The sequence below is a fragment of the Theobroma cacao genome, chromosome 7, assembly GCF_000208745.1.
Source record: "Theobroma cacao cultivar B97-61/B2 chromosome 7, Criollo_cocoa_genome_V2, whole genome shotgun sequence".
Classification (NCBI taxonomy): Eukaryota; Viridiplantae; Streptophyta; class Magnoliopsida; order Malvales; family Malvaceae; genus Theobroma; species Theobroma cacao.
The window spans coordinates 5,880,121-5,892,542 of record NC_030856.1 but is presented as its reverse complement, the minus strand read 5'-3'; the positions used below and the strand labels follow the sequence as shown (position 1 = coordinate 5,892,542).

Sequence of the window (12,422 nt, the reverse complement as noted above, 5' to 3'; positions counted from 1 at the left end):
TCTTCTCCAACTTGAAGACATTGGAATAGAATTAAAATATACTTCAATATCTTCAAGGAACAATGGATATGGGCTTATATAATTCAAATGCATTAAAACCATATCTAATTGGTTATGCAAATGCAAGATATTTATCAGATCCACATAAAGCCCGATCTCAGATAGGTTACTTATTCACATATGGGGGTACGGCTATTTCATGGTGTTCTGTAAAGCAAACTATAGTTGCTACTTCTTCTAACCATGCAGAAATTTTAGCAATTCATGAGACAAGTGGTGAATGTGTCTAGTTAATATCTGTAACTCAACATATTCAAGAAATGTGTGGTTTGTCAACAAAGAAAGAAATTTCAACAATATTATATGAAGATAATACTGCTTGCATAGCACAGTTAAATGAAGGATACATTAAAGGCGATCGAACAAAATATATTTCGTCAAAATTCTTCTTCATTCATGACCTTCAAGAAAAGTGTGATATTAGTGTTCAACAAATTCGTTCAAGTGATAATCTAGCAAATTTGTTTACTAAATCCCTTCATACTGCAACATTTGAAAAGTTAGTACAAAAGATTGAGATGCACCGTTTTAAAGATCTTAAATAATGCAGTTGTCAGAGGGAGTAAAATACGCACTGCACTCTTTTCTTTCATCAAGGTTTTTCTCACTGGGTTTTTCTTGATAAGGTTTTTAATGAGGTAATATTTCATAAGCATATTCTTGAAAAGAATTATGTACTTTTTTTCCTTCACTCAGATTTTTTTTATGAGGTTTTTTTCTTATAAGGTTTTAACGAGACATATCCTTAACACAATGGATATTCAATGGGGAGTATTATGAATATTTTTGTGAATATCTATTTATTTTATCTATATCTAGATTTGATGTAAATTAGATTGGATTAAGATTTAATTCATCTAATCTCTAAGTGTTATCTTCATCTTATAAATTCTATCAAGATAAGGATGGCTATTTGTCTATAAATAGGTCTCTTCAATTCATTTGTAAACATACACTTCAATAAGATTTCTTTTCTCTCCTTTAAATACTTTCTTTTCTTTCTTTAATTATTCTTTTAGTTATTTTTATTTGTTCTTTTAAGTTATTTTTTATAATAAATATTATAATTTTTAAATTAAAAATATGAATTTATAATAAAAAAAAATTAATTATACGTTATTGTTTGAATTTGTATGGCTAAGTCTTCCATATCAATTTCCTTTTGGCGCCTCACGAGATTCGTGCCTTTTTTGCCTCCAACCATTTACTTTGACTTTGTTAAGGCTGACTTGTTGCATGGCTAGTTTTGCTTTCCCTGTCCCTTCGAAATCTCAATCAATCTCTTTCCATTAGTTTTTCTTTTAATATTTTTACAAAACTTTAGATTTAATAAGATTATCCTTCCTACCTTAATTAATATTAGTATAGGAATTGATCCGGATTGAAGATGCGAAGCACTTTAGGTTTTGTCAATTTTGCCAACTATTTATTTTAATAAATATTAATAATATATTATTAAATGGGTGTTTAACGAAAATTCAAATAAAAAAATTTGTCTTGTATTTAACTGTTTCAGATAATTAAAGGATAGTTATTTATTATTAAGATTTGATTTTGAATAATATTTTATAATTTTATGTGAATTTTAATAAAGTTAGAATATTTTAACAATCAAGTTGAATATGTTAAAATAAAGAATACTTTATTCGTATATATCTTCATTTGAATTAAATAAAATATATACACTTATCATTAAACTGAATTCTCAATTTATATATATAAAACGTATATTATAAATTTTAATTATTGAAAGGAAAAATGAGAGAAAAAAAATCTTTGCATTTGATGCTCATCAGTCATCTATGTAATTATTTATGGGAAGGGGTTCAGTCTCACTCCCTGTTTTGCTAACAGAAAAAACTATGCTAAGTTGCATTTTAATCCATAAAAAAAAGCAGTATTTTATATGGTGATTGTCTATATTTTAATCCAAATAAGACAATGTGCCAGAGCAACACAACATCATTAGTTAAACTAATCCACTATGAAATGAAATTAATCACAATTGGCCATGTTAGCAGGCGCTTATTAATACTGAACACTGGTTACATCTCTTCTACGGTTGATTTGAAAGACAGAAGTAATGGCATGGACGAAGGAATACTTGGATTTAGTTTTGGTCCCAAGTGGGTTACTGATTATGTCAGCTTACCATGTCTTTCTTCTATACAGATGCCTCAAACTCCCTCAAACCACTGTCATTGGCCATGAGAACCACTGCAAGAAAGCTTGGGTAGAGAGAATGTTGCAGGTGAGCTCCTATGTTCATCCCCCAGAAGGCCAAAATATAAACAAAACCCAGCTTAGATTGTTCACCTGTAGTTATGATGATGAACATTTTTGCAGGTTGAGGCAAAGGATAGAGGTTTGGCATTAACGACAATCAACTCCACAATATCAGCAGCAACTTTCCTGGCAACAATATCTCTAGCTTTGAGTTCCCTTATTGGAACATGGGTTGCAGAATCTTCTCATAGTCTCTTCAGAAATAGTCTGATTTATGGCAATACAAGCTCATCAATCATTTCTGTCAAATACATCAGTCTTCTTATGTGCTTCCTGGTGGCTTTCGGTTCTTTTCTTCAATGTGTTGGGAACTTTGCCCATGCTAGTTTCCTCATCAGCATGCCCAATGCAGATATTCGAGTAAGTTATATCCAGAAGGCAGTGATAAGAGGAAGTGCTTGTTGGTCAGTCGGTTTACGAGCAATTTACTTCGCCACTACTTTGCTGCTGTGGATTTTTGGTCCAATCCCAATGTTTGCTGCTTCAGTGATTATGGTGGTGAGTTTGCATAACCTTGACAGAAATGTAACCCCTTTGCATAATTTCGAATCAGCCAAGGCCAACTCTCATAATCTGTTTACAAAGATAAACGAGGATTTAGCTGCAGTAGCAAGGGTTACTGAGAAGCATGACAGATCAGATGCTAATTGAAGCAAACCTTGAGGTGCATCATAGTGATGTTACCTGAAAGAATATGAGCAAAGCAACCAGCATTGAGTCAGTAAGTTCAGAATCAACTAGGTAGGCTTGAAGCAGAAGACAGCAAAGAACAGTTGTTCACTCCATTTCCATCTTGAATGATTTCAGCAGAACTTCCAGCAATTCAAATTAGCAGCATCTTGTACCATGTCTAAGATCTTTTCATTGCTAGCCTGAATAAAATCATGTGCATCTGTTGCATTGATCCTCATACCTTAAGGATCCAAGTTCTGACCATCTTCCCATGCATGATTATAGACCAAATCCAAGTTTAGCCTTACTGTATCCTTCTCTGATGTAACAGTGTTAACAATTTTCCTTGATTTGACTGAACTTCATTGTATAAATAAATCATGCATCTTCCTTTGAAAGTAGGACTACATTGAATGTTTGGTCTTAATAGATTGAATGTTTGGTCTCAGTGTTGGAAGACTTAAACCTATATACTAATATATAAAGTCGCTAGTTGAGTTGGTCTCAACCAAATTGGAGAGACAGACTGAACTGATTACAATTGAATAATCAAAGAATTATATGAAAATAATGTATTCTACTGGAAAAGTAAAGATAAGAACCAACATGAGAATTGATTTTTATAAAGCATTTTTTTCCTTCTTTACATGTAGTTTTTCTTCATTTTTTCCCACACAGGTAGTGAGCGCTATAAAAAGTAATCAATAAATAATAGTAGGAATAATTGTGGACACCCATGTTTGTAAAATAATTAAAATGGGAAAGTGGTGCTTATAAAACTGAAGAGAACATAGAAAGAGAGTGAGGGAGTTGGATGAGCAAATTGTTATCCTATTGTATATTAGTGTAGATATGGTAGCAAAATAATTAAAATAATCCTTCCATGATAGATGTAGGAAAAAGGAGAATTCAGGTAAAGCTACAATATGCCATTGTTAAGCAAAGAGTTTGATAAACTTGGTTAAACAAAACCCTATGACAGCTTTATTAGTTAAACAGACCCTCTATAAATTATAAACTCACATAATACCAGAAGCTTATGAATACTGAATCCTGGCAGACAAAGATAATGGTTTGGAAGGAATACTTGGATGTAGTTTTGGTACCAAGTGGGTTATTGTTCATATCTGCCTACCATGTCTTCCTTCTGTACAGATGCCTGAAATTTCCTCAAACTACTGTCATCGGCTATGAAAGCCACATGAGGAAAGCTTGGGTTGAGAGAATGTTGCAGGTGAGCTTTCTTTAATCCACCCCACAAATAACAAAATTCAGCTTGTTCAGTAACGTTATGATTAGCACTTGCTGGTTGAGGCAAAAGATAGAGGTTTATCACTAGCAACAATCAACAGCGAAATATCAGCAGCAACTTTCATGGCGACAATATCCCTTGCTCTGAGTTCCCTCATTGGAACATGGCTTGGAAGCTCTTCTCATAATGTATTCAAAAATGGTCTTATCTATGGCAACACAAGCTCATCAATCATTTCTGTCAAATATATCAGCCTTCTTATCTGCTTCCTAGTGGCTTTTGGTTCTTTCCTTCAATGTGCAAGGCAACTTGTTCATGCTAGTTTCCTCATCAGCATGCCAAATGCAGATATTCCGGTAAGTTATGTCCAGAAGGCAGTGATATGGGGAAGTACTTGTTGGTCGGTTGGCTTACGAGCAATTTATTATGCCACTACTCTACTGCTATGGATTTTTGGTCCACTACCAATGTTTTCTGCTTCAGTGATTATAGGACTGCTTTTGCATATGCTTGATAGAAATGTGACTCCACTGCATAAGTTTGAACCAACCGACTGCCAAAACCTGTTTAGGAAGGTCAATGAAGAGTTAACTCCAATAGCAAAAGTTACCGAGCAGCATGACTGATCAGATGCGAACGAAGGCAAATCTTCAGGTGCTCTATGATGCTTGTTACCTGCTAGCATCATGAGAGACAAAGCAAGTGAGAAAGTAAGTTAATGAAGCAGCAAACCATAAAAAAAGGTTGGTTACTCTGTTTTTCCACCTTGAATTGATTTCAGCAGAACTTCCAGCTTCAAAGCAGCACTGTTTCGTATTTATGTTCCAAATTTGTGTCTAAGAATCTTCATGGCTTGGCTTCCAAGAATAAAATCCTGGGAAAGTGCTGCATTTGCTAATCTTCATTGCCATAGATTCCAAGCTCTGACAATCTTTCCATGTATGCTTGTTTAATCTCTATTTAGCCTAGCTCGCTATCCCTCTCTGATTTTATTAGGAAGATTTATTATGTATAACTTAGATAGCCCAAAAATCTAACCTTGTACATGAAAAAGGCCGTAGAAATCAAGCGTTATTAAACATAAAAAAACATCATTAATATCAAAACACACACACACACACACACACAACGCACACGTATAATTATCAGTATAAAGCACCAATACCGCTTTCAAGGTGGGGAGAATCTCTAGGGTAAGAACATCCCAGATGGTGGGTTGCTATTTCTACAAAAAGCTCATAAGGACATGATTTCGTGATATAATCTCCCACCATTCAAAAATGTAAACGCCAACAACTAAAGGAAAAATAATGAATCAAAGGTTCTTCAACCCCATGAATGAAAGTTTAAGTGGAACTGAATCACAGCTATTGGATTTGAAGAAAAGAAAATGGAAATTGATCAAAGTCGAATATGGCGTTTATTTAGTAAACAAATATCTGCACCAGCAGTTATGAAGTGCATCACATTTTAGGATCAACAACAACAAACAAAACTTTTCACACTATGTGGGGTCTGCTACTAGGATTATAATATGCCATTGCTCTTTTCTAGGTGTCCTGTGTCCTGAAAATTACAGTTTATAGCCATAAGGTAATAACTTCCTGGATGATTGAATAGCATACATATAAACAAAATAAGGTTGTGAATATGGAACAGCATAGCTATCAAGATAGGAAGGTCATATATATGAAACATTGTGACCGGCATTTACATTTCCTCTTTGAAAATGAGTTAAAAGTACAGAAGCCTATTTCTTCCACTATACTGTTGATTATCTCTACCACTATTGTTTATCATCTGGACTCTGATCCTCCCTGCTACTGGTCAATTCAGTCCCATCTACAGCATTTTCTGCCACTGAACTTACTGAGCCTCGATTCTCCTCACCTGTACTCTCATTTTCTTTAGTTGCGGAATCTTCCATGAATGAATTTATAGCAAGTTGACCAGAATAAAGAAATAACCCAACAGAATTGATGCCGAAAACAAATGTTGCAAGGTAGCACAATCCGTTCACAATAGTCCTGCAAACAAGCATATAAGGGATGAACACCACAAAGATATACAGCTAGGAGCACGAAATGAAGCACTAATGGAAGTTACCTGACAGTTATTGTTATCTGACGAACCTGCAAAGGATAAAGATGAAAAATGTTTGAGAAAAATATGACACTGTTCAAGTAACTACCCTCTCAAACAGGAAAGGGCACCATGTACCATGTAAAAGATTTTGTACGAGGTCTTCTAGGGTCAATACTGATTAATTATCAAAATACGAAATCCTTGAGATTTTCTACCATGCATATCATTTTCCTACAAGGCATGATGAAGACTGTGCAGTGCAGGCATTGTACGCTCCTAGGGGCTTTCTGACTAACTTCTCATATCTAACTTTAAGTGCTTAAAAATAGGACTTAGAGGTTAATTTGTCCTAACACTATACATCCAAAAAGGAGGTAGCAGCCGCAACCCCATGTCTGCCAACATACATGCATGAAAAGAAGCCAGGTATGTTTTAGGGTAACCACTCACAAAATGCAAGATTTAAGCAACCAAAATAAATAAGGAAGAAATATTTAATGCACGAACAGTTAAGGGCAATGAAAGGACAAACCGAGAAATTATCAGAAACTGTTTGGCGGTTAAGAGCTGCCTCAATCGTAAGGGTGAACTTATAAAGAATAAGGGCAATGACACCCGCAGCTATGCTACCCAAAAGTGCCTGAACTGGTGAGGGTGGGGATGGCTTGGTTTCGATTGCAGTTGACCCCATTGCTTTCAAGTTGTCTAGCGCCTCTTCCTTCAATGATTTCTTTGTCCCTGATGACCTCAATCTCTAGAGACAGCAAAACTCTATTCTTTAATATCCAACACAAGTTATAATAAGACATTTAAGAAAATGAAAAACTCCCAGAGAATTACCTTCTCTTTCAATTAAATTTAAGTTACCATGGCACAAGATGCCACAGCACAGAACTAAAACAGAGGAATAAAACAACATATACTTTGGTCCAAAATCGAGTAAAATAACTAAAACATTTGCAACGAAGTAAAGTTGGTGATAACATAGGAAGGCCTAGATTTAATTGAAGATATTGATATGAGTGAATAACAAAAACTCCATGTCATTGTTAGTTTTACTACTTGCTTTTCACTAAGTTGCAGTTGGTTATAAAAACCAATAAAATTTTTAACAAATTAAAAAATATACACTTTTTCACACAAAAATTGCATGATTCTTATTTCCTAAGACTATGAGGAACAATTATGTTTCAATATGATTCTAATCATTTGTTCACTTTTGATCAAACATAATTTTTCTTTTAAGTAACCTTTTTAGAAATAAAAAAATGCCAAAAAAAATAAAAGCAACAACCAAAACAGAGCACTGCAACCCAATATCAGTAAAGTTTTAACTTTCAATGGGAGATGAGTTAAAACTTAAAACCCAATCCATGTATACCAGAAAAGGAAAACCCAATTCACCAGTATCAAAATTTGACACTAGCACTAAATCAGAATCGTTTGTTTGCAGCTAACTCCATACTCACCAGCTCTTTAGCACGCTTAGCACGGCGTCTAAGGGACCGAAACAGGAAAACCCCAATGGCACCAGTGAGCAAAACGCTGGTGGCAGTTTGGAGAGGAGAGGGGTCATCGCTTGTAGCAAAGATTGACGTAGAAGAAGCAGATGGTGGCAGTTCAAAGGGACCCTCTTCTTCTTCTGCTTCTGATTCTGCAATGGTGGTGACGGGTTCTTGAGATTGGGCTAAAAACCGACCAAGGTGGGCTTTGGAGTGGGCAGAGAAAGGGGAGAGGGAAGTGGGTTTTTTGAGGAAGAAGAGCTGGGAATATGGGTTGATGGTGGTAAGGGGAGGGAAAGGGGAGAAAAGGAGATGAAGAGATTGAAGCATTTGGAAAAAAGGGTTTTAGTTTCAGAGAAGAGGAGAAAAGGATGAACCTTCTTTTGGGGTTAAATTGGTTTGTTTGCCATCAATATCTTTCTGGATTCTGGTCCTTTTGTTGCTTCAAATGGGAAGTGAAGGGAAACTGAAGTGCTGAAGTGAAGTGGTGTAAAATATCTGTTGGATATTGCTGTTGTCTGTTGGGTCCCAATTTGAAGGTGTTATGTTCTGTTCTGATTATCTCAACTCCCGAAGATTTTTCATTTCTTTTGTCTATTTTATCTGTTAATGGAAACTAATTTTAATCATCTTCTTTAGGAAATCTTATAAATACATGTAGTCTATCCAAGGGTCCATTTATTTTATAGTAAAATATTTTTTAAAAAATATTTTTAAGATTTATGCTTGTTTGATAAATAAAAAATTAATTTTAAATGTAAAATATTTTACGAATTAACAAGATTAATCATGTAAAATGTCTTATGCCCTTAAAAGGCGTAAGACATTTTTCAAAAAATATAGACATTTTTCAAAAAATATCAAATATACTTTTATATTAAGTTTATAGGTATAAGTTTAATGAATATTAATATTTAATTTAAAATATTAAAAAATAAAATATTAATAGTTAATTTTATAAAATAATTAATTTAAAATAATTAATTTNTACAATATTATTAAAATTAAAAAATATTATTTTAATAAAACCATTCAATATAATTAAATTTTTTATTTATAAATGAAATAAATGTTACTAATAATTATAATAAAAATATTTCAATGATCATCATTTGATGGATCCACGTTTATAATAAGTTTAAATCTTACTAATAATTATAATAAAAAACATTTCAATAATGGTCATTTAATAAATACATATTTATAAGTATAAATTTTTAGATATCTTACACAATTGGTGAATATTGATATTTTTATAATTATAATAAAAAGATGATAAGATGAAAATTTTTTAAAAAATTAGATTTTATTTTTATTACAGATTAAATGTTTTGAAAAATATCATTATTGATTTTGTCCATTTTTATTTTCATTTTTAATTTTGATCTCAAATTAGTCAAAAATCAAATATCAATATTATTTTATAATAAACTTCTATTTATTATTTTAACACCTAAATAACTCTACTATGATAAAAAAAATATATTTTTAAAATAATCCAAACAATTGAAAATGTTTTCAACAGTTTATTCAAACAATAAAAAATATTAAATTTTTTTATAAAATATTTTACATAAAAATTTTTTTTTCAACAAATCACTTTTCGATTACCAAACAGATACCAAATAAATCTAAACAGAGTTTGAGGGAACTGTCACCTCTTTCACACCAGATTTCTGCCTAAAGCCAAATCCAAATCTCCAGTCACCAGCAGTCTTTGAAATAAGTTGAGAATGGGAGATTATCATCCCTCATAAGATCATCTGGAGTTAAAAAAAGTTCTATGAACAAATCAACCTACTGACTGAACTTGAAATCCATACTACTCAAGGCACTCATGCTTTACAGAACACATGTTTAACATTAAGCCATTGATAACAAGAATGAATTATTGTAAATTAGTATCCATGTTAGTTTTTTTTTTTATAATTGAAAGAAAGGGAATTCGAACCCTGCTCTTTAAGCAAAGAGATTATGCATCAACTAATAAGTCAAATGCTTGAGTGCTAGTATCCATGTTAGTTTATTAACACACAGTTAAAGGAACCACAAAATTGTTTACATAAAAAATTCGAAGTACTACTAGACAAGGACATTCCTTCATCTTTGCCTTTTGAACTTGCACTCTGGGGATAGAATCACCTCTTGCTTTTTTCATTAATGCTTATCAGTCCTACAGAAAAAAGCTGGGGAATTGGAAAAATGAGAGTAGAAATAGTAAAGGCTAACTTTAAGGTCAAATTTGGTAGAAGAAATGGTTGATGTTTCTATGATTTTCAGCACTATTGTCGAACATTAGTTGCCACAGCTCTGGCCCAAAACTTGATTTGTGCCTTCATATCGTCTGCTGAATCCTTAGATACACAATTTGGAATGGGAGGTCCACGGCTTTGTGCAAGCCATGCCTCAGACAAATAAGGCCTCCTCACCTTATCTTGTTTCAAGTCCTCTATCTTATTTTCCTGCAACCCTGGGAGTATGTTAACAACACTGGGGCTTAAGTCTTCCTTGTCAAATGTGAATCCTAAATCCTTGAATCCTTGCAGTTCCTCGAATGCAAGATCACTAAGGCTTCTTTGCAATGTCTTCTGATTCGTGTACGGGCGTCTTATTTCCTGAACCCCATAGCTATTGTTGAAGGTTTCCACCTCTAGGTTTCTCGGTGGTCTACACCTTTGCGTACTGCAACTTTGTGACATGGACTGCATATGCAATGTTTGAACATTAGACAATGAAAAATAACAGATTCATATACAATTCACACTTCATTACCATTGAAGGCACTTATTATCAGCATTCAGCAGAATCGTGCTAGCTTTGGCTCATTACATAAGTTATACTATTGAACATATACAGATCAAATGAACTAAATCGGGTGCCAAAGTACGCTGTTTTATTAAATTACTTACAACCGTTTACTCTCCAATGCTAAAACTTACAAGTAACCAAAATGCAGAAACTATGCATTATGAAATTGCAGAGGATTTTATAGTATTAGTACCTTAGGACTATGCCTTGGGGGCGAGATGTCAGAAGAGTTAGCCAATGCTTGTCGAATCAATTTGCTCATTCTAATATCACTGTCATTATGTTGAGTTAGCTCTTTCCAGCCTATTGAAGATGGTAAGGAAGGTGCCCTTAGCAAAGTACTTTGCGATGACTGTCCATTCAATTTGCTCTTGCTATCAGTTTTCTTTTCTTGAATTTCCTGTGTCTTCTCTGTACAAGTTGTTTTCGATGCTTGCAGCGATAATTGCCTATTCAATTTGCTCCTCCCACCGTTGCTCTTCCTTTCTTGAACCTTTTCCTCCCTCCCTATACATGGCGGTAAAGATGGTGCACGAATCAAACTACAGCGAGCTGAACCTTCATCCTGGAGCTTCTTTCTCGGTGCAGAGCTTTGGCTACATGAATCTTTTGCCAGAACCTCTTGGCCAAAGTTTGATGAAGTGCAAGAATCAGAATAACATCTCAACATCCTTCTCCTATTGAACAAGTTCTCAAAAAACCAAGACTCCTCCAAAAGATCAAGAGCTTCCACTTTCTCAGCTCCACCAGAAGAAGACTCACAAATGTCATGATCAATATTCTCCATTGCTGCTGCAGCACCACAAACTTTCTAAACCCCCAACGAGCTGAAATGAAAGACCCCCACATGGGGGGGATTCTTTGTATCTCCCATCTTTTTATTCTGTCATCTATTGAACCGAACTGCTTAAGAAAAGCCATGTGGGGTAAGGGTGCCATGTGCTTTAAGGTCACAACCCCAAATTTTTAATGAAGAAAAGACTTTCGTGGACAAATTTGATATGCTTAGAACTAGAAAGATGAGCTAGAATTACAAGTGAGACGTCTGGGAATTCAATTCTAACAGCTAAGAAATATGGGGGAAGTGTAACTGTTCATAGGCACGATTTCTGTCATGCCAGCACATACTGCCCCATGTGACAGTCTTTTGTTTATGACAATCTAATGGGAGAGAAAAATAAGGTCTTTCAGATTAATTGTTTTCTCTCCCCCATTATGTGACAGCTAATGTTAAAGGCTTTTGCCTTTTTGACAATATAGGAAATCAACTCCCTGCCCCTCTTGAACTGAAGATTAGATCCTTTTTGGGGCTGTTGGTTAGCAATTCAAGAAGGTTCAAGTTGGGTTTTTTTTTGGAAGAGATCCTTCAATCATGGGCTAGAAATTGAAGCCACCGTCCTTGATTTTCGGCATGATCAAGAGGGTTTGTCATTTCTCACCCTATTCTTTTGTTTGTCACTATTAGACATGGTTCCATGTATAGACTTATAAGTGAGTATAAGGGAAGTTATTATATCATCTTTTCAAGACCCGAAGTATAAATTAAGTTCGATCTTTGAATATCTCTATGATCTATAGAACGATAGAACTAAGATTTGGTCAGATTCATGAATGGTTAAGTTTATGTAAAGTAGTACATTAGTCTATTACCATGTGACTGTGTACTAAACTTTTTGAAGTAAAAAGAAGTTGAATGCTGAATGGAAAAGGGCATTGTTCAGGAAAATTCAATGCATCCCCAGAGAGAAGGACATGAC

At 34.2% G+C, this 12,422-nt stretch overlaps 3 protein-coding genes across 3 annotated transcripts; 1 reads left to right on the top strand and 2 right to left on the bottom strand.

Annotated features, from left to right (window-relative positions):
* On the top strand, nucleotides 2,047-3,416 carry LOC18594087. The gene is made up of 2 exons (XM_007021540.2): nucleotides 2,047-2,311; nucleotides 2,407-3,416. The coding sequence occupies exons 1-2, from the start codon at nucleotides 2,144-2,146 to the stop codon at nucleotides 2,995-2,997; spliced, it is 759 nt and encodes a 252-aa protein (XP_007021602.1). The 5' UTR covers nucleotides 2,047-2,143; the 3' UTR covers nucleotides 2,998-3,416.
* LOC18594086 lies at nucleotides 5,868-8,362 on the bottom strand. Its single transcript, XM_018124516.1, has 4 exons — nucleotides 7,825-8,362; nucleotides 6,888-7,109; nucleotides 6,377-6,402; nucleotides 5,868-6,297 (listed from the first exon to the last, which is right to left on the bottom strand). The coding sequence occupies exons 1-4, from the start codon at nucleotides 8,185-8,187 to the stop codon at nucleotides 6,057-6,059; spliced, it is 852 nt and encodes a 283-aa protein (XP_017980005.1). The 5' UTR covers nucleotides 8,188-8,362; the 3' UTR covers nucleotides 5,868-6,056.
* LOC18594085 lies at nucleotides 9,830-11,685 on the bottom strand. The gene is made up of 2 exons (XM_007021538.2): nucleotides 10,859-11,685; nucleotides 9,830-10,559 (listed from the first exon to the last, which is right to left on the bottom strand). Exons 1-2 carry the CDS (start codon nucleotides 11,450-11,452, stop codon nucleotides 10,140-10,142), a joined length of 1,014 nt encoding a protein of 337 aa, XP_007021600.2. The 5' UTR covers nucleotides 11,453-11,685; the 3' UTR covers nucleotides 9,830-10,139.

What these genes read in the sequence shown, in the direction of transcription:
- LOC18594087 (XM_007021540.2), top strand. Translation starts at nt 2,144, where the DNA reads ATGGCATGGACGAAGGAATACTTGGATTTAGTTTTGGTCCCAAGTGGG. An exon ending in GGGTAGAGAGAATGTTGCAG is followed by an intron (nt 2,312 to 2,406) that starts GTGAGCTCCTAT and finishes ACATTTTTGCAG; the next exon opens with GTTGAGGCAAAGGATAGAGG.
- LOC18594086 (XM_018124516.1), bottom strand. Translation starts at nt 8,187, where the DNA reads ATGCTTCAATCTCTTCATCTCCTTTTCTCCCCTTTCCCTCCCCTTACC. An exon ending in CAGTTTCTGATAATTTCTCG is followed by an intron (nt 6,403 to 6,887) that starts GTTTGTCCTTTC and finishes TATCCTTTGCAG; the next exon opens with GTTCGTCAGATAACAATAAC. An exon ending in CAGATAACAATAACTGTCAG is followed by an intron (nt 6,298 to 6,376) that starts GTAACTTCCATT and finishes GCTTGTTTGCAG; the next exon opens with GACTATTGTGAACGGATTGT.
- LOC18594085 (XM_007021538.2), bottom strand. Translation starts at nt 11,452, where the DNA reads ATGGAGAATATTGATCATGACATTTGTGAGTCTTCTTCTGGTGGAGCT. An exon ending in CCCCAAGGCATAGTCCTAAG is followed by an intron (nt 10,560 to 10,858) that starts GTACTAATACTA and finishes TTGCATATGCAG; the next exon opens with TCCATGTCACAAAGTTGCAG.